This window comes from Arachis duranensis, chromosome 4 (genome assembly GCF_000817695.3).
Source record: "Arachis duranensis cultivar V14167 chromosome 4, aradu.V14167.gnm2.J7QH, whole genome shotgun sequence".
NCBI classification, from domain to species: domain Eukaryota; kingdom Viridiplantae; phylum Streptophyta; class Magnoliopsida; order Fabales; family Fabaceae; genus Arachis; species Arachis duranensis.
This window is the reverse complement of record NC_029775.3, coordinates 10,388,291-10,410,266: the sequence shown is the minus strand read 5'-3', so window position 1 is coordinate 10,410,266 and position 21,976 is coordinate 10,388,291. Positions and strand designations below refer to the sequence as shown.

Genomic DNA, 21,976 nt, shown 5'->3' with positions numbered 1-21,976 from the left:
AATCAAGCTCCAATATTCACATATACACAACCTAAGCCACAATCATCATACCCATACACAACATCTCAAAATCCAAACATCATAAAACAACAAAATACACTAGGGTTGAGAATCTTACCACACCCAAGGTCCAAGAAGACAAGATTAACCTTCTCCTTCAAGAGGGTTGGGTCCTATAACATCAAAGAGTCCAAAATCTCAACATTTCACCCATGAAACTCGAAAATAAGGGCTGGAATTTCGAACAGAAACACATAGCTTACCTCATAATTGATTGTATGGGTTTTGTAGAGCTCTCCGCGGTGAACGCGTGGCCGCAAACGGTGCGACAATCGGAGCTCTAGATCAAAAGTTATGGTGGTTTGAAGATCAAGAGAGAGAAAGAACTTGAGAGAGTGTTCTTCCCTCCATGGCCTCCATTTTCAGCATGTGAGTGTGTCTAGTGAGGAGAGAGAATACTGAAAACTAGGGTTTTGGTCTAGTTATGTTGGGCCAAGGGCCCACTTTGGGTCCGGTTGGCCCAATTTGGCCCGTTCGGTCCAATCTTGGTCCGAATTCTATAAAATTGGTACCGAAATTCTCGTCTCAATCTCCTCTATCACATTTAGCCATAAAAATCACATTTTGGACTTTCTAGAATAAATTCTCATTTATGGGTTAATTAGCCGTTAATTAACTGGGTTTTACAAAAACTATTTTTTTTAGTTTCATAGTAATTTTCTCGGATTACATTATCTTTCGGGTGCGTGGGTCTCTCTCATAAACCGAAACAATTAATCGATAGATCGTTGAGAAATATTTTCTTTAGATTTAGTTGTCATTAATTTAACAGAAAATGAAAGTTTAGTGTGATTTGCTTCATTAAAATTGTTTAATTTGTATTATAAAATAGAAAACAACTAAATTTAGTTTTAAAAAGGCTAACATATACCATGTAATAAATTAATTTTAAAAAGATGAAAATTTTCTTTTAGAATTAGGGGTTGTTTAATCGTCCCAGACATTCGAAATTTGAGTTTGATTATAAAGAGTTTAAAATACAAGTTTGGTGAATTTCATTTCAAAAGGAGTAGATACTGACAGTTCCGAGAAATGTTGCTGTTTTCTAAACGTATTCTGCTTGTAGAGCTATAAAATGAGATATATATTTAAACTACTATGGGTGTGTTTGGATTTACGTTGGAGAAGAGAAAAGCTCGTTTGAGCTCCTTGAACGCTTCATCTTTATGTTTGGCAATGGTTTTATTCTGTAAACGTAGAAGTGATTTTTGTCTTCAACCCACGTTTACCAAAAGCTAAAAATTCTAGCTTTTCCGTTCAGCTTTTCACGTTGGATTAAATTTTATGTTCTATGTACCAATTATACCCTTTATTATTCATATATTTATTATTTTCTTTTTTATAATATATCTTTTTAATACTTTCTTATGCATATTATTTTTTATAAAACTTCTGTTTTTTTATATGAGTTCTTTTACTGTTATTGTTATTTCTTTTTTGTATAGAATATTTTTTTTACTTTGTATTATGATTCTATTAATTCTATTAGAGTACTAAAGAATACTGATAATACTAAAAAAATATTAAAATTTATTTAAATATTTAAAATAAAATTATAAGATAACATAAAATAATTATTTAAACTCATGTCCTTTTTTGTAATTTTCTATCTAAAAGTGATTTTGAATAATGTAATCCAAACAATATTTAGTTTACTATAATCCATTTTGAATAAAAATTACCAAACATAAACCACGTTAATACTAACTCACTTTTGATCAAAATCACTTTTACAAAATCAATTTTATACAAACCTCCGTTTGCAAACGGTAATCCAAACACACACTATATATGCTACTTTAATGTGTGTAACACAAGTTATAACTAGAACAATACACAATAGTATATATCAAATTGAATTTTATTACGTATTTCCTACAACACAAGATGACACGAGTTTCTATAAGATTAATTTTATTATATTCAAGCTTGTATAATAACGTAACATATTAAAAATTACACAAGAAAGTAACATTATATTATTATATCATTGCACCAGATACTTCAAACAAACGATAATATAAAAAACTAGAAACATAATAATCCCAAGCCTTGGACTATCATACCTAATATATACTTTGACTTTTTCTTTAATGGAATCTCATGAAGGTGCTTATTGCTGTATTTATAGATGAAAATGCAATCCAAATATTGGTATCTATCATGTTGCTCAATCGAAAAGAATTTGATATATATTTTACTATCAGTTACAAACTTTGATATTGAATTCTTAAACATAAAGAATTAACTTTAGACATTTTTAACTAAGTTTTCATTCATCTAATATTCTATATGGGCCAATCTGGGCCATATTTTAGAGAAAAAGAAAATTATTAAAAAATAACATAGTCGTATACATGCAGAGACATATAACTATATGCATCATATGGCCACGCTGCGAAGAACAACAGTTTCAATAGTAAGACCAGGACCAAATCCAAAAAGCACACCCCAATCAAGTCCTTCTCCAGTGGTTTTAAGCCCTCTTTCAAGGGACTTCTTCCTCATCAAATCCATAATGAAGAACACACATGCACTTGACATGTTACCGTAATTGCTAAGCACATCTCTAGTGGCTTTCATCTTCTCTGGCTTCAAATTCACTTTCTGTTCAACTTGGTCTAGAATTGCACGTCCACCAGGGTGTGCAATCCAAAATATTGAGTTATAATCAGATATACCCAACGGATCAAAAGCTTTACTGAGTGCTTCGTTGATGTTCTGCGAAATAATATCAGGAACACTCTTGTTAAGATAGAATGTAAGTCCAACTTCACGAAGGAGACCACCGATAGCTCCATGGCTGCCAGGGACAAGTTTTTGATCGGTCGAAACAAGCTCAAAGATAGGCTTCTCAACCTCTGGCACAGGATCAGAACCAATGATAATCGCAGCAGCTCCATCCGCAAATAATGCTTGCCCTACAAGACTATCCATGTCTGTCTCACTAGGACCACGGAAAGTAACTGCAGTATTCTCAGAACAAACGATAAGCACACGAGCATCTTTGTTGTTTTCAGCCAAGTCCTTAGCCAAGCGAAGGACAGTGCCGCCAGCGAAGCAACCTTGGTGGTACATCATGTACCTCTTGACGCATGGATCGAGCCCTAAGAGTACGATGAGTTCGTAATCAACGCCGGGCAATGCAACGCCGCTGGTGGTACAGAAGATCAAATGTGTGATCTTAGACATTGGCTGGCCCCATTCCTTGATGGCCTTGGTTGCGGCCTCTTTTCCAACCCTTGGTACCTCTCTGATCATCATGTCTTCCCTTGCATCCAACGACGGTGCCTTGTATGCGCACATATTGGGGTTCTCTTTTAATATCTCTTCTGTTAAGTACATATGTCTGTTCTTGATCATTGTCCTCTCACCTAAAATGATATATAATTCACATCCATCAATACTCTTTCTCAAGTTTAAAACATCATTCACTTATATCTAAAAAAAATTGGGTTTTGACATTTTAAATTTCGATCATTTCGCGTATCAAACCTTTCAAGTTATTCATGTAGTAATCTAATTTAAACTTTCAGGTTTGATTTAAATAGTTTATCAAAATTTAATTATAGATATAATGTATTAAATATAATTATATATGAGTAAATAAATAAGTATGTGAAAGATCAAGAAAGTATATATGACCAAATAGATTTGTGTATATTTAGGAACATAGGGAAATAGTAACTTGTTAGGTAGTTATTATTGTTATTGCTATGAGTTGGATATATATCATATTATGGTACAAGGTATAATATGTTAATTGTTGTGTATCAATAATTAATATCAAAGTAAAATGATGAATTTTAGGTTGATAGATATTAAATTAAACAACATCAAAATATTTGATAACAATACTTACAAATACGTTTGAACTTTTTTTTTAGGTCAGTCATGTGTTCGCTATTGGTTACTCTGAAATAATAATCTGCATATGTACTCTGATCAATACAATTTGGTGGATTTGCTGTGCCAATCGCCAACACGGTTGCTGGGCCTTCTGCCCTTTGTTGAACCTTGCGGATGTCATTCACAGCCACCATCTTTTGTTAGCTAAGTTTTTTGAGATAGCAAAGCTCAGATATGTTCTTTGGAATAACAAATGTATTTTGATTTGATGAAGACTTAGGCAGGGGTGGGATCATATTTATATGCTTGAGAGTAGGGGCATATGTGGAATTAAATGGATATAGAAAACGTGCTCAACTCAAAAGTGTTGTGATAGTGACAACGATTATTATTTATTTAGTTAGTTAACTTCAAAAATGATGTTCTGTGATAATGTCCCAGGTCAGCACTATTCGAAAACGATGTTCTCTGACTTTGAAAGGATAAACCCGCTGCAATTCTGGACCAATAATTTGGAGGCTCGGGGAGGAAATTTCTATTACATCACTCTCTTATTCAGTGATTTATTGGAGAAACTTATAAAAATTGTAAAGCCTTGGAGGAAGCAAACACTTATGATAATTATTTTGGTGGTATTATATCAAATCGTAAAGCCCTTTTGCACTTGTTTAAAATACCTATTTCTACTTAGAAGAAAAAGGGTAGCTGGGCTTATCACGTGCTTCACTAATATCATTATATCCATGCCATGTTCAAATCTCTTCGAAGCAAAAATGTTCGTGTGTTATTATAATTAATGATACTTAGCTTATTGTATATTTATAAGTGATGTTATCATTCTTACATAAATTTCATTATTAAAATTAAACATGATGTAGTAATTGTAGTTGGACTGGGTGTGTGAGGAGTTTGGTGGATGAGAGTGGAGTCTACCACCATATATGAGTCTGCTGGTCTTATTTAATTGACTATATTAGATGAGTTTAGTAGATGAATTTACTAAGATGGCCGCAACCATATTTGATTAAGATATATATAGCATGTCAGGCAAAACATATTTGACTAAGATATTCCACTATTTATGTCCACATCCCCACTTGTGTATGTATATTAAGAAGCATATATATGTCGTTATCATATTCTTCATTGGCAACTATATAAATATTATGTTGTTTTTTTCTTAATATATATAATATACTTTCTTGTTAAGTATTACAGGTAAACGAGAAAAACATAATTGAATAAAAAAAAATTAATATATCCTTTTTATTAAGTTTAATAGGACTAAAATGCTGTTTTTATTAGGATCAAAGTTCTGTATTCAAAAATAAAATTTTATTATAAAAGACTAAAATACTATTTTTTTTGTTGATTATAAAAGGATAAAATACTTTTTTAATATTACACTACAAGAAATTATTGAAATAACGACTGATTTAGCGATTAATTTAGCTATAAATTCGGGTGGTCACTAAAACCTTGGTTGCTAATCAGAAAATAGCGACCAACTTCAGCCGTTAAATATTAGTGACCGATTTATGAACAAGGTCACCAAACTCTCACCAAAGAGTATCAGTCGATAAATCGGTTGCTAACACAATCGGTTTGTGACCAAATTTTCTGTCGCTAAATCGGTCGCTAACTCAGTTGCTAATTTGCGACCAATGTTTCGGTCTCTAATTTAGTCGCTAAGTAGGGACCTATATTTTAGCAACCAACAATTCGATTGCTAATTCCTAACTAAGCATTTTAGTGACCAAATCTCCATGGCTGATCCTAATTTTTTAATTATCAATTTTTTACTAAATTTCTACATCTAGACCATCAAATATTGAAAAACTATCAACACAAAATATACACTTTAACACATAAAAGCCAACCCATAAGAGATATATCTCAAATAACATAACGCACTTAACCAATAACCAAAATAACTCAACAATTCAGTATCATAGTCAAGAACAATAATAAGTAAACAACACTTTCAAATTACTAATTACATTATTTAAAGTCTATTAACTAACTAGAATCACAACTATAATAAAATAATCACTCTTCAGATGTACGTTCACCATCTTCGTTCTCTCCTATATTTATTTTTCTACCTTCTAGTTGAGAAATCGAAATTTTAAAATTAAGTTTTTTCATCATTTGTTGATGAAGCAAACGGTTTTTTAGTTTAAATCTTTTTTCTATCTTTTTCAACCTAGTTTTCAAATCATCGTTTTCTTCTTGCATTTTCTTTATTATTTCTTCACGTTTTGACTTTCGCAACCAATCAGATGACTGATAACTAAAGTCACGATAACTAGATCTTTTCTTAACTGCAGTGAATTCTATTCCAAGTTTATAAATTCTTCTCTTTTTAGTTCCGGCTATTTCACACCACACATCCATCTTATTTAGTGCATTACTTTTTTCTTCAGATATTTTTTGTGTAGTCTGTTCTGTAACATTCTTAAATTCATCCTGCCAATATCAAAATCAGATTAATTATTACATGAGACAATAAAAAGAATAAAAATTACCATTATCCAGACAAAGACCACGCACGTCATAGATCACATAATATGATATATAAGCACAGTCTTATCCTTTTTTACCAGTAACAACGGTACTAGCTAGTGAAACCATACATACAGCAAATTAAAGTATATGTTAAGTGCTTATATGAAAACTAAAAATAAAGCATGTTAAGAAACAAAAATAGAAATAAATCCAAAACTTCACTCATCTTAAATTTAATAAAATGATTATGTAAGGGAGATAATAATTTAATAAGTACCAAAAATAGAACAATAAAAAAGTAGAATTTGAAAAAAGAAATGGAGAACAAATTCTACATAATTCTAGAGTAACTGATTTACTTGTTATCATCATCATACAATAAAAAATATGTCAGTAGGATCATACATTGCATTATGTCATTAACTTCAATAACCAACTTTTTAACTTGTAAAGAGCTTAATCTCAATTTGCTCAGCAATCCAACATAGATAAAAGACCAAATTAGACACTTAGCATACATACTACTAAAATACAACAATATCTAAACTTTATTTTACAGATTTAAATGTTTTAAATAATTGCAGAATCAAAGTAAATGAAAATTTTAAGATGGATGAAGGTAAATCTTTTAAAAAGGATTATAGATTTAAGTATTATTAATTTTTATTTCTTAAACAAATCAATTATATTAATAAAAGCATGCTCCCATAAACTCTTATTATAAAAACACTACAGTATTGAAGCTAATAATATGTATTTGCCTATCAAATACAATATTGTTTAATACATACAGAGAAATTTTTTTATGTTTTTTATTCACTATTTTTGCATCATAGCGTGGTGCACTATAAAATTTACATTCCTTTAAATCTTTGTAATCTTTAGCAAAGAACAACATGCAACCATTAACGCAACAATCAATATTTACTGAAATTAACCCAAGTTTAGAAATTACTTTTTCAGTTTTGTTCTAGTGTGGATGAATTTCTGGGCTATAGCTTGTCTCTTGCGCTGTTGTAATATATCTTTTCTTTAATGGAGTGAGTATAACTCGGACGACAAAGAACACAGTAGATGGGTACCTGCAAAAGACACTCCGAGCTCAAGTCAATAAGTATTTAAGAGGTATAAGAATTTTATGATTATAGAATGTTAAAACATGAAATAGAATATATCATATGGTTTGATGCGTGAGCATCTTCTCTATCTTTTCCTAGTGAATTTGCACTTGAATTGCTAAGTTTAATCAAGATTTAATATATTATAACCACTATGAATGCTACTTTGAGTTGTGTGCAATTCTGTTTACTGCAGGTAGCATTTTGGACAAATTTCATGGAGTTGAAGCCAAGGATAGAGAATGGAGAGAGTGAAAAATCAAGGCTGTTTCATCCACGCCAAACTTGGATTCCCCAAGTTTGGCGCCACAACAAGAAAGCCAAAGGAATGTGTGCTGCCTCCTCCACGCCGAACTTGAAGTTCTTCAAGTTTGGCGCCAGCATCAACTCCTCCAAGGGAATCGTGCTGCCTTCTCCATGTTCAGCGCCAACCCAGAAGCTCCAAGGAAAGCTGTGCGCACAACCTCCACGCCGAACTTGCAGCACCTCAAATTCGGCGCCAATGAAGAAACTCCAAGAAGAATTCACTCTGCCTATCCCACACCGAACTTGAAGTTCTTCAAGTTCGGCGCCAGCTTGAAAACCCCAATGGGGAGTTACATCAATCACTCCACGCCAAACTTGGATTCTGGAGAATCCAAGTTTGGCGCTAACCTTTAATACACATGTGGTCTCCAATTCGTATACATAAGGCTATGTGAATCAATTACATAATTTTGATTAAACTTTATTACTTTTATAATTAGGAAAAAATATTATTTAGTTTTTAGGAAGTATATTTTACCTTAATTAGGATTAGATATAAAAGGAAAAAGAATCAGCCCTTTGGGCATTTCTTCTCTCAGACCTCATTCCACAATTTTCAGCTTTTCAGAATCCTTGTTTTTCTCTTTGAACCATGAGCAACTAAACCTCCACTGTTAAGGTTAGGAGCTCTGTCTATTGTATGGATTGATACAATTACTTTTCTATTTTAATTCATGTATTGATTTATATTTCAAAAATAATTTCTCCTAAATTTCTAATTAGCTAGACTTAACGGGATACATTACATATAATCCTCTTATATTTGGGTAATTAGGGTTTTGTGGCATATAAACTAGAATTGAACTTTACCCTCTAATTGGAATTAAGTGACCAAGGAATTGGCGGTTGATGAAGGTTAGAGGAGACTAAAAAGATCTAAGGAATTAGGTCTTAGTCATATATAGTTTGCCACGAATTGATTCTTGCATGATTAAAATAGTTAGTAAGAAAAGTCAATCCGGAAGATAGATATCTCTGAAACCTTAACTGTTTCTCCATATATTATTCATAACTTGTTTACTGCTTACTTTTCTGATTCTCTGAATTACTGTTAATGCTTTTGAACCTTCAACACCATTTTCTGTTTGTCTGACTAAGCAAATCACTTGACCATTGTTGCTTGATCTATCAATCCTCGTGGGATCGACCATCATTTACCTGAGGTACTACTTGGTACGACCCGATGCACTTGCCGGTTAGTTTGTGGATTATAAATTCCGCACCAAGTTTTTGGCGCCGTTGCCGGGGATTGACTGTGATTGACAACTATTTGTAGTTTGATTGCTTAGATTAGGTGTTTTTGCTTTAATTCCATTTAACTTATTTCTTTAAATTTTTTTTAAAAAATTATTTTTTGATTTATTTTATTTAAAATATTCTTTTCTCTTAATTTCTTAAATTAAGTTTGGTGTTCCCTTAGTTATTTCATTCTTCCTAGTTATTTTACTTATTGAGTTTGAATTTTATACTCCTTTTTGCTTATTAGTTTTTTATTTTCTTAATTATCCAGTTTATTTTCTTTATTTTATTTTTGTTTTCTTTTATATTTTATTTTATTTTTATTTTTTTATTATTTTTATTTTTCTTTATGTTCTTTCTTCTTTACTTGTCTGTTTACTACATGGTGCATTTAATTCTGTTTGGTGTTTTATGCTAAGAAAAAATAATGAAGAGAGATCACATGGGTTACTACTCACACCCAAGGAGTGATTCTTATTATTGTGGATGGGGGAACTATCCAAATTTTAGTTGGCAAAGTCAAAACTAAAGAAACTTCAGTGCTCCATGTTCTAACTATCAAGAATCACCATCTCCATATTCATATCAAGAAGCACCATCTCCATATTCATACCAAGACTACTACCTCTCTATCCATATCAAGAACCATCATCTTTCTACCCATATCAAAAGCCACCATCTCCCTATTCATACCAAGAACCATCCTCTTTTTACTCTTATCAAGAACCATCGTCTCCTTTTTATTCATATCAAGAGCCACCATCTTCTTATTTATATCAAGAACCATCATCTCTTGAGCTTCTCATAAAAGAATTCACACATGATATAAGGATGAGTGTCAAAAATGTAGATAAATATGTGGAGTTAATTATCAAACCCCAGAAAGAGGAACAAGCAAATTCCTTCCCAAGAGATATAATGCAAGATCATATGGAAGAAAGTGAGAAAATCAATCAAAGGATTTCATACTCCAGTGAATTAGAGAACTCTCCACCTTCACACATGGAAGAAGAGGAAGATGCAAAAACAAAGGAGGAAGATACACAAACAAAGAAGGAAGATGCACAAACAAAGGAGGTTGTAAGGGATGAAAACAATTATGGGAATCTACACTCCAATGAAGCACAGAGTGGCATAGAGGGTGAGTTTCTTGAACCACCAATTCAAGAAGTTCTTGATGAAGGGTACAATCCAACCATCACACAACACCCAAGTTTTGAAATCAAAGAAGTGAAGACAACCAAGGAAAGCACTGAAAAGGGGATTGTGACCAAGAAACACAGAAAATATCCAAAAAAAAGAGAAGGTCGGCAAAAAACAATCCAACCTCTATCCAAACAAGCAAGGTGAGTTAAGCTAACTACAATAAAAAAAGCTTGTTAGGAGAAATTTATATCAGAGGGCACTAATTTTCACCTCTCCCCCCCTCCCTCCCCCCCACCTTGGAGACATTTCTTTTAACCAGCTGAAAGAAGAGGAAGAAAATTCAACAATCAAGTGTCAAGCTAGTGACATTAAAGAAGCGCTTGTTGGAAGGCAACCCAACTACTAGTATCCTTGGTTCTGCAGTTACTATGGTTTTAATTTTATAGTTATTTTGATTTTAGCATTATAGTTATTTTAGTTTTGGTTTTAAATTACTTTATCTCAGTTTTTTTTAGAATTTTTCTTGTTTTGCATGTGTTTTGGTCATGCAGAGTGATTAGAATAGGAACAGGAGCAATTAAAAGGAATTTTTGACACCTTGGAGTTTTTCTTTGCTTGGGGACAAGCAAACTTTTAACTTTGCTGTTGTAGAGTCCGCTCTCTGTTTAGCTTATCATCAGTGGCACCATGGGGAGATGAATGTTCTTCATGGAGGAGCACAGTTGGAGGAATGAGACGGCCACCAACATAACTGACGTGGTTGAGTTCCTTTCATTCTATTTTCCCTTCTGTTCTTAGTTTGTTGTCTTCTATTTTCTGTTGCTTTGATTGCCTGCATGATCTTTAGTACTTTCAGTTCTAAGATTTAGGTTCATTCTGTTATTTGCTTTTAGTTAAAAAAATTCCTTTTGTCTCATGTACCGCTCACTGAGCTTGAATATAAAAAGAAAAAAATGATGTATTTCATGAGAAATTGAGTTATATTTAAGAGTAGTCTTATTTACTTAAATGTGGTGGTATTATTTGTGATTCTGAATGCATGATATGAACGGTGCATAATTGAATTTGAATCAAGGGATGTTGGTGCATAAGGAATAGAAATTTAGAGAACTATTATGAATTTTTTGAATTAAACAAAAGCTTAATCCTTGAAGCAAAAGAAACAGCAAAAGCAAAATAAAAGCAAGGTCCAAGGCTCTGAGCATCAATGACTAGGAAGGTCAGACATGATTAAAAGCTCAAAGAGTTGTTTCCCTAATCATATGCTTGTGGTGTAATTGTGTCAAGTAATCCTTGCGACAGAGCACTAAGAGTCGAGATCAAGTGCATTTAACAGAGTAAGCCAAAGGCTTTGAGCACCACTATCTGGGAGTAACTGAAAGAAAAATCAGTACCTAAAAAGAGTTCCCCAGTTAAGTGCTTGTGGTGTTTTTGTGTCAAGTGAAGCTTGAGACAAAACATTTAAAGTCATGGTTATGCTCAAGGTGCAAAGCACCTAAGAAAAGAGAATTAAAGAAAATTTGTTGTGTTCAAGGATTAATCCAAAGTATAAAGGCCAGAGAATTCATAATATGATCCGGATTCTAAATCCGAATGACAGTGACATTCCTCTAATTCAAAGGAGAGTGAGATGCCAAAATTGTTCAGAATTGCAAGAGATAAACCCCACTTTAAGGAGAGACATGAGCATAATTGAACTCTTACTTCTCATGCATATTCACATCTTAATCATGTACTAACTTTGGTTGCTCGATGACAAGCAACAATTCAAGTTTGGTGTTGTGATGCGTGAGCATCTTCTTTATCTTTTCCTAGTGAATTTGCACTTGAATTGCTAAGTTTAATCAAGATTTAATATATTTTAGTCACTAAGAATGCGAATTTGAATTGTGTGCAATTCTGTTTACTGCGGGTAACATTTTGGATGAATTTCACGGAGTTGAAGCCAAGGATAGAGAATGGAGAGATTGAAGAATCAAGGCTGCTTCATCCACGCCAAACTTGGATTCCCCAAGTTTGGCGCCACAAGAAGAAAGCCAAAGGAATGTCTGCTGCCTCCTCCACGCCGAACCTGAAGTTCTTCAAGTTTGGCGCCAGCATCATCTCCTCCAATGAATCGTGCTTCCTTCTCCACGCCGAACTTGAGTTTACTCAAGTTTGGCGCCAACCCAAAAGCTCCAAGAAAAGCTGTAAGCACAACCTCCACGCCGAGCTTGCAGCACCTCAAGTTCGGCGCCAATGAAGAAACTCCAAGGAGAATTCACTCTGCCTATCCCACACTGAACTTGAAGTTCTTGAAGTTCGGCACCAGCTTGAAGACCCCAAGGGGGAGTTACACGAATCATTCCACGCTAAACTTGGAGAACCAAGTTTGGTGCCAACCTTTAATACACAAGTGGTCCCCAACTCGTATACATAAGGCTATGTGAATCAATTACATAATTTTGATTAAACTTTATTTCATTTATAATTAGGAAAAAATATTATTTAGATTTTAGAAAATATATTTTACATTAATTAGGATTAGATATAAAAGAGAAAAGAATAAGCCCTTCGGGCATCTCTTCTCTCAGACCTCATTCCACAATTTTCAGAATCCTTATTTTCTCTTTGAACCATGAGCGACTAAACCTCCACTGTTAAGGTTAGGAGCTCTGTCTATTGTATGGATTGATACAATTACTTTTCTATTTTAATTCATGTACTGATTTATTTTTCAAGAATAGTTTTCGTTCTTTATCTTATGAATTTTGGTGGAACGGAAGTATGACTCTTTTTCTAATTGAGTTCTTGTATAACATGAAAAAGTTCTTTATTTGAACAATAGCTTGAAAACAATTTCTCCTAAATTTATAATTATCTAGACTTAACGAAATACGTGATAAATAATCCTCTTATATTTGGGTAATTAGGGTTTCTGTGGCATATGAACTAGAATTGAACTTCACCCTCTAATTGAAATTAAGTGACCAAGGAATTGGTGGTTGATGAAGGTTAGAGGAGACTAAAGGTCTAAGAAATTAGGGTTTAGTCACATATAGTTTGCCATGAATTGAGTCTTGCATGATTAAAATAGTTAGTAAGAAAAGTCAATCCGAAAGATAGATATCTCTGAAGCCTTAACTGTTTCTCCATATATTATTCACAACTTGATTACTGCTTGCTTTTCTGATTTTTTGAATTACCGTTAATGCTTTTGAACCTTCAACACCATTTTCTGTTTGTCTGACTAAGCAAATCACTTGACCATTGTTGCTTGATCCATCAATCCTTATGGGATCGACCCTCATTCACCTGAGGTGCTACTTGGTACGACCCGGTGCACTTGCCAGTTAGTTTGTGGATTATAAATTTCGCACCATGGTTCTTCTTGAGATATAAAAATTGGTGCCTTTATAGGCATAGAATTGATGAATAGAGTTGATGTTATGACCTTTTGTCATTAAGTTAGAATAATGGTTTTTAAGATCATTCATTACAAACTTAGAATGAAGGCAAATAAAGTCGAGTTATGACTCATAGTGCATAATAAAAATCGAGCTATAAGGTGACGGATCACAGTCATCAAATTTTGTCTCCTGATCATATGATCCAAGCTAAGCTTAGAAAATGAAATGAGTTATAACTCGGTTAAAAGATAAGTGAATAACGATATGGTGAACACCAAACTTAGTCAGGTTATTATGTCGGTATTTATTCAAAAAATAAATAATTCTACAATGAGTTTTATCTTCTCGAGTTAACTGTGAGATAGATACTTCGTCAATCTATAACAAGAGACCGATGATTATTTATTGCTCATCTTTAATTTATGATTATTGGCTTAACCAATAAAGATATTGTGAACTGAATATGATACTAAATATACATAAATTGTAGAATAAAATAAATGAATCGGTTACTCATATGCTAACTAGTGATATTTTGAATTAAAAATTTCTAAAGAATTACTATGAGGGTTAGAGCCATTTTGTATATATTGGCAAATTTGAATTTGAATTCATGACTTTAGTGTTAAAAATTCTACATGTAAATTCATGAAGTTGTCATAATAAGATTCAATATTTAATAAATGCAAGCATTTATATGATTTACTTGAATCCAACACCTTACTTTCTTAGTTTCTTAGCATGTAATTTCAAATGCTATGACAGAGAAATAGAATAATATTAATTAAATGAAAATGCATTGAAATATAGTGGTTACAAGCTATTATATTTATTGATTTTTGCTCCTATTCCTCTCAAATAAGAGCTATGCCACGAATAGTAGGTTCTAGGAATTAATTAGTAAAAATAAAGAAATAGTTAGTCATGGTCTCATGGAAGATAGAAAATACATAAAAAGAATTATGGATAGAGCATATATAGCTCGAGATCAGTCTTTTTAACCGAGCTTGGTGTTAAGATGTAATATGTATAAAATAGTAATTGAGAGAGTTTGTCCTTGTTTAGACAATATAGCCAAATGTGCTTCATAAGGTAGCCAAGCTTTGTTGTTGGATTGAGTAATAATTGAGTTTGTTCTCAAATTCATTGATAGCCGAGTTTGTATTCAAATTAATTGAAAATTGAGTATTCTGTTTACATTGATTGAAAATCGAATTCGTTTCAGATTGGTTAAAAGCCGAGTTTATTTTCGGATTGGTTGAAAGTTGAGTTTGTTCTCGGATTGATTATAAGCCAAATTTGTTCTCGGATTGGTTGAAAGCCGAGTTTGTTCTCGGATTAATTGAAAATTGAGTATTCTTGGATTGATTGAAAATCGAGTCTTTTTTCATATTGATTGAATCGTTGATTGACTATGATATATAAAATGTTATAATATGTAAAAGTGAGCGATTGGAATATATAAAGTACATAAAAAGTTACGATGTATTAAAATTTGATAAAAGATTTATACAAGCAAACTAGATTAGACATGGTTATACCGATGTATAAATGACTCGGGAATTTATTCTATTGAGGTCATTTGTCTTTCATTACCGAGGTATGAATGACTTGATAATTTGTTCTATTGAGGTCATTTGCCTTTTATTACCTATAATGGTTAAACAAAGAATTATCAGAATAAATAATAATCATGGAATTAGTATAATTATTACTTTGAGCTATTTCATTGTTTGAATGAATCTGTAGTTGTCTGTCTTTTCAAATTCAAGAAAAAATGTTAGTCATCTAAAGAGCAAACCAAATACTACAAAAGAAGCAAAGGAATAGATATTCTAGAATAGAAATAAAAATAATGTCAAGATTGATCCATTGGTCATGAATGTCAGTTTTTTTAGAGTTTATCCTCTCCTCATGTTTGGTACCTGATTAAATTTAGAGTAAAAAATAATAATTTTGGCTTTAAGCAGTTATGATGTTAGTAGAGGATGATCTCAAATCTTGATCTCTATATTGTTTGAATTTACTTTTATAAATATAAAATTAAATAATAATACAAAATATTAAAGATAAATTAAAAACAGTTGTCCCTTTATTTTGTAGATTTGGGCCAAATAAGACTCAATTAAGGGCGCTTAATAATGATGATGACAATTTGATCTATGAAAACTTAGTTAGATAATGATAAAGTAATATAACAGCAATTGTGGTATCGTTCTTCTGCACAAAGAACAAAAATAATGCAAACAAACTAGTGGAACAAAAGATTTGAAATCATCATAAAATTCTATTTTGTGCAATTATTTGGTGACATTATGAATTAAATGGAAGAGCTTTATAGTTTTGCAAAAAGTTAAAGTCAAAAAGAGAATGAGTGATAATTTCATAATTGCAAAAATCTTGTAAAATAGAGCACAAGAACTATAATTTTTGAGAATATATAATAACTTGTTATTTTAGTTTAATATCACCTAAATAGATGAGAGCTTGTTGATTATAGTTTGAGCATATGATTTTGTTAAATTTTTTAGAAAGAGTATTGTTCACTTTGGCTTCACGAGAGTTTGGATAATAAATTTATATAGAGAAAGATAAAGATATAGGACTATGCATGTGTAGTGTATATATACATTTGATTGTATGTGAACTTGAAAGTTCAGAAATATATATATCCATTGACGGAATTGATTGTATGATCCGAGGATATAATGACTAATTGTCTTGGAAATTTTTCTGACCCAACTATTGATGAATTTCTCACTCAAAGCAATTAATTATTGAATATTTACAATTTATATTGAAGGTCATATGACATGAATAAGATAAATTGAGAAAATAAATATATGTATAAAGCTGCAATATATATTGAATAATATATATTGTAAAAGTAAAATAGTTCAAAATAGAAAGATATACCTTGAAAGTTGATAATTGTAGAGAATGAGACGACATATATGAATGTCATACATGCCAAATATGAATTTCTTAATTTTATTTATTAATATTTGAACTTTGTTTCGTAAAATCTGCATTAACTTGTTAATAAAGCAATAAAATAATTAGTCATTTAATGATATAATAAATTTTGTTTAGCTATGAAGTATATTTTTTGTGCTAAAATAACAAATTTGCATGTTTGTAACTATTTTTTGCTTAATTTTCAGCATTAAACAAATAGTAACATAAAATTTAATAAAATGAATAGTATAACAGTTATATATTGCTAGAGAATAAAGAATATATAATTAACATAATCAATTAAATGACATAGAGCTATTAGGATTTTTAGGCAATTCAATTTTAGATTTAAGTTCATGCAAAAATATATTCAAATTTATAAGTATTGTAGGAAAAAAGAATGAAGTATTAATAAAATAAATAATAGAGATTAAATTAATATAGTATTGTTGAATAATTTTATTATGAGTTTTGAAAGAATTTTATTTTATTCGAGACTTGGACTCATCTAATTGTATAGATGTTAATATAAAAATATTAAACAATAATATAATTTATGAAAAAAAATTAGCATGATCGTATAAAACTTATAATGCTATATAGTAATTATATGTTTGGAATTTGTTCATGTGTGATAATTGAATTCATATATAAATTGAAATTAAAAAAGTGCTAAAGAAATAATTAGCGAGTAATGTTCATGCTTTTAATTTGTTGTTGTAGTTTATCGAACTTTAAGAATGACTTTTAAAAAAATTTTAAATATTTGCATACCTTGACTTTGGAGATGTCCAATGACAAAATGAAGTCATCTTTCAAAAATGTGCAACTGAAGTATAGAGAGCAAAACATGTTCGACAAGTGTGACACATGGATATGAATAGCTAATGCAAAGAATGAATCATGGTACGTTTGGATTTAAAATAGCAATGATATATAGGGAGAGGTTTTGTCATCACTCTCATGACAATAGATAAAAAAAAATGTAAGAGATGAGGCTATTGTGTAGTAGATGATCCTAAGAGCTAAAAATAAAGTAACTATAAGTGACTATATAGCAAGTTTTGTATTCTTTCCGCTTTTGGTCAAGAATAAAAAAGATAGAACATGTCAAGTAATTAAAGAGCTTGAAGTTAAAGAAATTTTGTAGGTGACAATACATTGATTTATTTAAATTTTAGGAGTTTGAAGTGCATATTTTTAGATTTTGAATTATTGATAGAAAGTATAACAAATTAAAGATTAGTGTCAATAGTCTTTTTATTATTCTAAATAAATTGTTTGTAAAATCCTCAATGAATGTTATATGACTTTGTAAAACTGAGTTTTGAATAGAGATTGAGAAAAAAATTAGAATACATAAATTGCTAAAATATGTAAATGTTATTTGAAAATTGATTCAAGTATTTGAATATAATTCAAATTCTTTGAATCTATTCGGTGGAGCAGGAAATTAGTTTACCGGTCCCACCGTGGGTACCAATTGTTCTTGTGTAGATGAACTTCTGAGGTATAGCTTGTCTCTTGTGCTGTTGTAATACGCCTTTTCTTTAATGGAGTGAGAATAACTCGGACATGAAAGAACACAGTGAGTGAGTACCTGCAAAAGACATTCCGACGCTCAAGTCAGTAAGTGTTTAAGAGGTATAAAAATTCTATGATTATAAAATGTTAAAACATGAAATAGAACTTATCATATAGTTCTTCTTGATAGATAGAATTGGTGCCTTTATAGGCATAGAATTGATGAATAAAGTTGATGTTATGACCGTTTGTCATTAAGTCAGAATAATGGTTATTAAGATCGTCCGTTACAAACTTAGAATGAAAGCAAATAAAGTCGAGTTATGACTCATAATGTATAATAAAAACCAAGCTATAAGGTGATGGATCAAGTTTCCTAGAAGTTTCTTAGGACTACATTATCTTTCGGGTGGATCTCTCTCATGTGTTGAAGTAGTTAATCGATAGATCGCTGAGAAATATTTGCTTCAGATTTAATTGTCATTAATCTAACAGCAAATAAAAGTTTAGTATGGTTTTTTTCATTAAGATCATTTAATTTGTATTATAAAATAGAAATCTAAATTTAGTTTTAAAAAGGCTAACATATACCACGTAACTTAATTTTGAAAAGACGAATATTATCTTTTAGAATTAGGGTTGTTTAATTGTACTAGACATTCGAAATTTGAGTTTGATTATAAAGAGTTTAAAATACAAGTTTGGTGAATTTCATTTCAAAAGTAGTAGATACCGGCAGTTCCAAGAAATACTACTGTTATCTAAACGTATTCTGCTTGTAGAAGTATAAAACCAGATAACGTGATACTTAATATATTTGAACTACTATATATGCTACTTTAATGTGTGTAATACAAGTTATAACTAGAACAATACACAATAATATATATCAAATTGAATTTTATTACGTATTTGCTACAACACAAGATGACAAGAGTTTCTATAAAATTAATTTTATTATATTCAAGCTTGTATAATAACGTAACATATTAAAAATTACACAAGAAAGTAACATTATATTATTATACCATTGCATGAGATACTTCAAACAAACGATAATATAAAAAACTACAAACACAATACTCCAAAGCCTTGTAATATCATACCTAATATATATTTTTTGATTTTTTCTTAAACGGAATCTCATGAAGGTGCTTATAGCTGTATTTATAGATGAAAATGCAATCCAAATATTGGTATGTGTTATGTTGCTCAATCGAAAAGAATTCGATATATTTTTTACTACCAGTTACAAACTTTGATATTCAATTCTTAAGCATAAAGAATTAACTTTAGACATCTTTATCTAAGTTTTCACTCATCTAATATTCTATATGGGCCAATTCGGCTCATATTTTGGAGTAAAAGAAAATTATTAAAAAATAACATAGTTGTATACATGTAGAGACATATAACTACGCGCATCATATAGCCACGCTGCGGAGAACAACAGTTTCAATAGTAAGACCAGGACCAAATCCAAAAAGCACACCCCAATCAAGTCCTTCTCCAGTAGTTTTAAGCCCCCTTTCAAGGGACTTCTTCCTCATCAAATCCATAATGAAGAACACGCATGCACTTGACATGTTACCATAATTGCTAAGCACATCTCTAGTGGCTTTCATCTTCTCTGGCTTCAAATTCACCTTCTGCTCAACTTGGTCCAGAATTGCACGTCCACCAGGGTGTGCAATCCAAAATATTGAGTTATAATCAGATATACCCAACGGATCAAAAGCTTTACTGAGTGCTTCGTTGATGTTCTGCGAAATAATATCAGGAACACTCTTGTTAAGATAGAATGTAAGCCCAACTTCACGAAGGAGACCACCAATGGCTCCATGGCTGCCAGGGACAAGTTTTTGATCGGTTGAAACAAGCTCAAAGATAGGCTTCTCAACCTCTGGCACAGGATCAGAACCAATGATAATCGCAGCAGCTCCATCCGCAAATAATGCTTGCCCTACAAGACTATCCATATCTGTCTCACTAGGACCACGGAAAGTGACTGCAGTATTCTCGGAACAAACGATAAGCACACGAGCATCCTTGTTGTTTTCAGCCAAGTCCTTAGCCAAGCGAAGGACAGTGCCGCCAGCGAAGCAACCTTGGTGGTACATCATGTACCTCTTGACGCATGGGTCGAGCCCTAAGAGTACGATGAGTTCGTAATCAACACCAGGCAATGCAACGCCGCTGGTGGTACAGAAGATCAAATGCGTGATCTTAGACATTGGCTGGCCCCATTCCTTGATGGCCTTGGTTGCAGCCTCTTTTCCAACCCTTGGTACCTCCCTGATCATCATGTCTTCCCTTGCATCCAACGACGGTGCCTTGTATGCACACATGTTGGGGTTCTCTTTTAATATTTCTTCTGTTAAGTACATATGTCTGTTCTTGATCATTGTCCTCTCACCTAAAATGATATATAATTCACATTCATCAATACTCTTTTTCAAGATTAAAACATCATTCACTTATATATATATATATATAAAAAAAAAACGGGTTTTTACATTTTAAATTCCGATCATTTCGCATATCAAAGCTTTCAAGTTATTCATGTAGTGATTTAATTTAAACTTTCAGGTTTGATTTAAATAGTTTATCCAACTTTAATTATAGACATAATGTATTAAATCTAATTATATATGAGTAAATAAATAAGTATGTGAAAGATCAAGAAAGTATATATGACCAAAATAAATTTGTGTATGTTTAGGAACATAGGGAAATAGTAACTTGTTAAGTAGTTATTGTTGTTACTATGAGTTGGATATATATCATATTATGGTACACGGTATAATATGTTAATTGTTGTGTATCAATAATTAATATCAAAGTAAAATGACGAATTTTAGGTTGATAAATATTAAATTAAACAACATTAAAATATTTAATAACAATACTTACAAATACGTTGGAACTTTTTCTTTAGGTCAGTCATGTGTTCGCTATTGGTTACTCTAAAATAATAATCTGCATATGTACTCTGATCAACACAATTTAGTGGATTTGCTGTGCCAATTGCCAATACGGTTGCTGGGCCTTCTGCCCTTTGTTGAACCTTACGGATGTCATTCACAGCCACCATGTTTTCTTAGCTAAGTTCTTTGGGATAGCAAAGCTCAGGTATGTTCTTTGGAATAACAAATGTATTTTGATTTGATGAAGACTTGGGCAGGGGGTGGGGGGATATTTATATGCTTGAGAGCAGGGGCATATGCGGAATTAAAAGGACATAGAAAGCGTGCTCAACTCAAAAGTGTCGTGATAGTGACAACGATTATTATTTATTTAGTTAACTTCAAAAATGATGTTCTCAAACAAAGTATAGTAAACTCGTGATAATGTCCATGTCAGCAGACTCAGCACCATAGTTATCAGAATCGGACCGGACCGGCCGGTTCGACCGGAAAAACCGGTAAACCGGTGATCTGACCGGTTCGATTGATAAATTGGACCGGACAAGCATTCAAACCGGTCAACGGTGGTCAAACCCGTTGAAAATCGGCCGGTTAGTGCGTCAGATCGGATTAGACCCGCCGCGGGTCCACGGTACACCCGCGGACCGCCGAACCATCTTAGCCTCCCACTAGTACGGTACCCAAAAATGATTACCATGGGTTTCGAACACGGGACTACGTGGGAAGATACCCTCCCCCTTGCCACTATGCCAGACTTGCTTTTTATTAGAATACATGACAAATATTATATATATAACAAAACATGAATGATTTTTTATTTTTTTTATTCATTTAAGTATCAATTCACATGGATACCAAACAAGTAACAACATATAATATATAAATATATTGATATATTAATATTAATTGTGTTATCTTTTTTTATTTATTTAAATTAAAAAAGTATTTTGTA

The 21,976-nt window shown here is 31.9% G+C and overlaps 2 protein-coding genes across 3 annotated transcripts in view; both read right to left on the bottom strand.

The window, feature by feature from the left end:
• Window positions 1-2,226: 2,226 nt before the first annotated feature.
• LOC107483283 (stilbene synthase 3) lies at window positions 2,227-4,161 on the bottom strand. Its single transcript, XM_016103915.3, has 2 exons — window positions 3,923-4,161; window positions 2,227-3,434 (listed from the first exon to the last, which is right to left on the bottom strand). The coding sequence occupies exons 1-2, from the start codon at window positions 4,101-4,103 to the stop codon at window positions 2,443-2,445; spliced, it is 1,173 nt and encodes a 390-aa protein (XP_015959401.1). The 5' UTR covers window positions 4,104-4,161; the 3' UTR covers window positions 2,227-2,442.
• Window positions 4,162-19,315: 15,154 nt separating this feature from the next.
• The window catches only part of LOC107483282 (stilbene synthase 3), a 59,851-nt gene continuing 57,190 nt past the window's right edge, over window positions 19,316-21,976 (bottom strand). The window contains exons 1-2 of one of the 2 annotated variants that reach the window (XM_016103914.3): window positions 21,011-21,249; window positions 19,316-20,513 (exon numbers count right to left, since the gene is read on the bottom strand). In XM_016103914.3, the coding sequence (XP_015959400.1) occupies window positions 19,522-20,513; window positions 21,011-21,191 (1,173 nt within the window). In that variant the 5' untranslated portion in view covers window positions 21,192-21,249 and the 3' untranslated portion in view covers window positions 19,316-19,521. Of the gene's footprint in view, window positions 20,514-21,010; window positions 21,250-21,976 lie in introns of those variants that run through there. The other variant, XM_052259835.1, reaches the window with a different exon arrangement.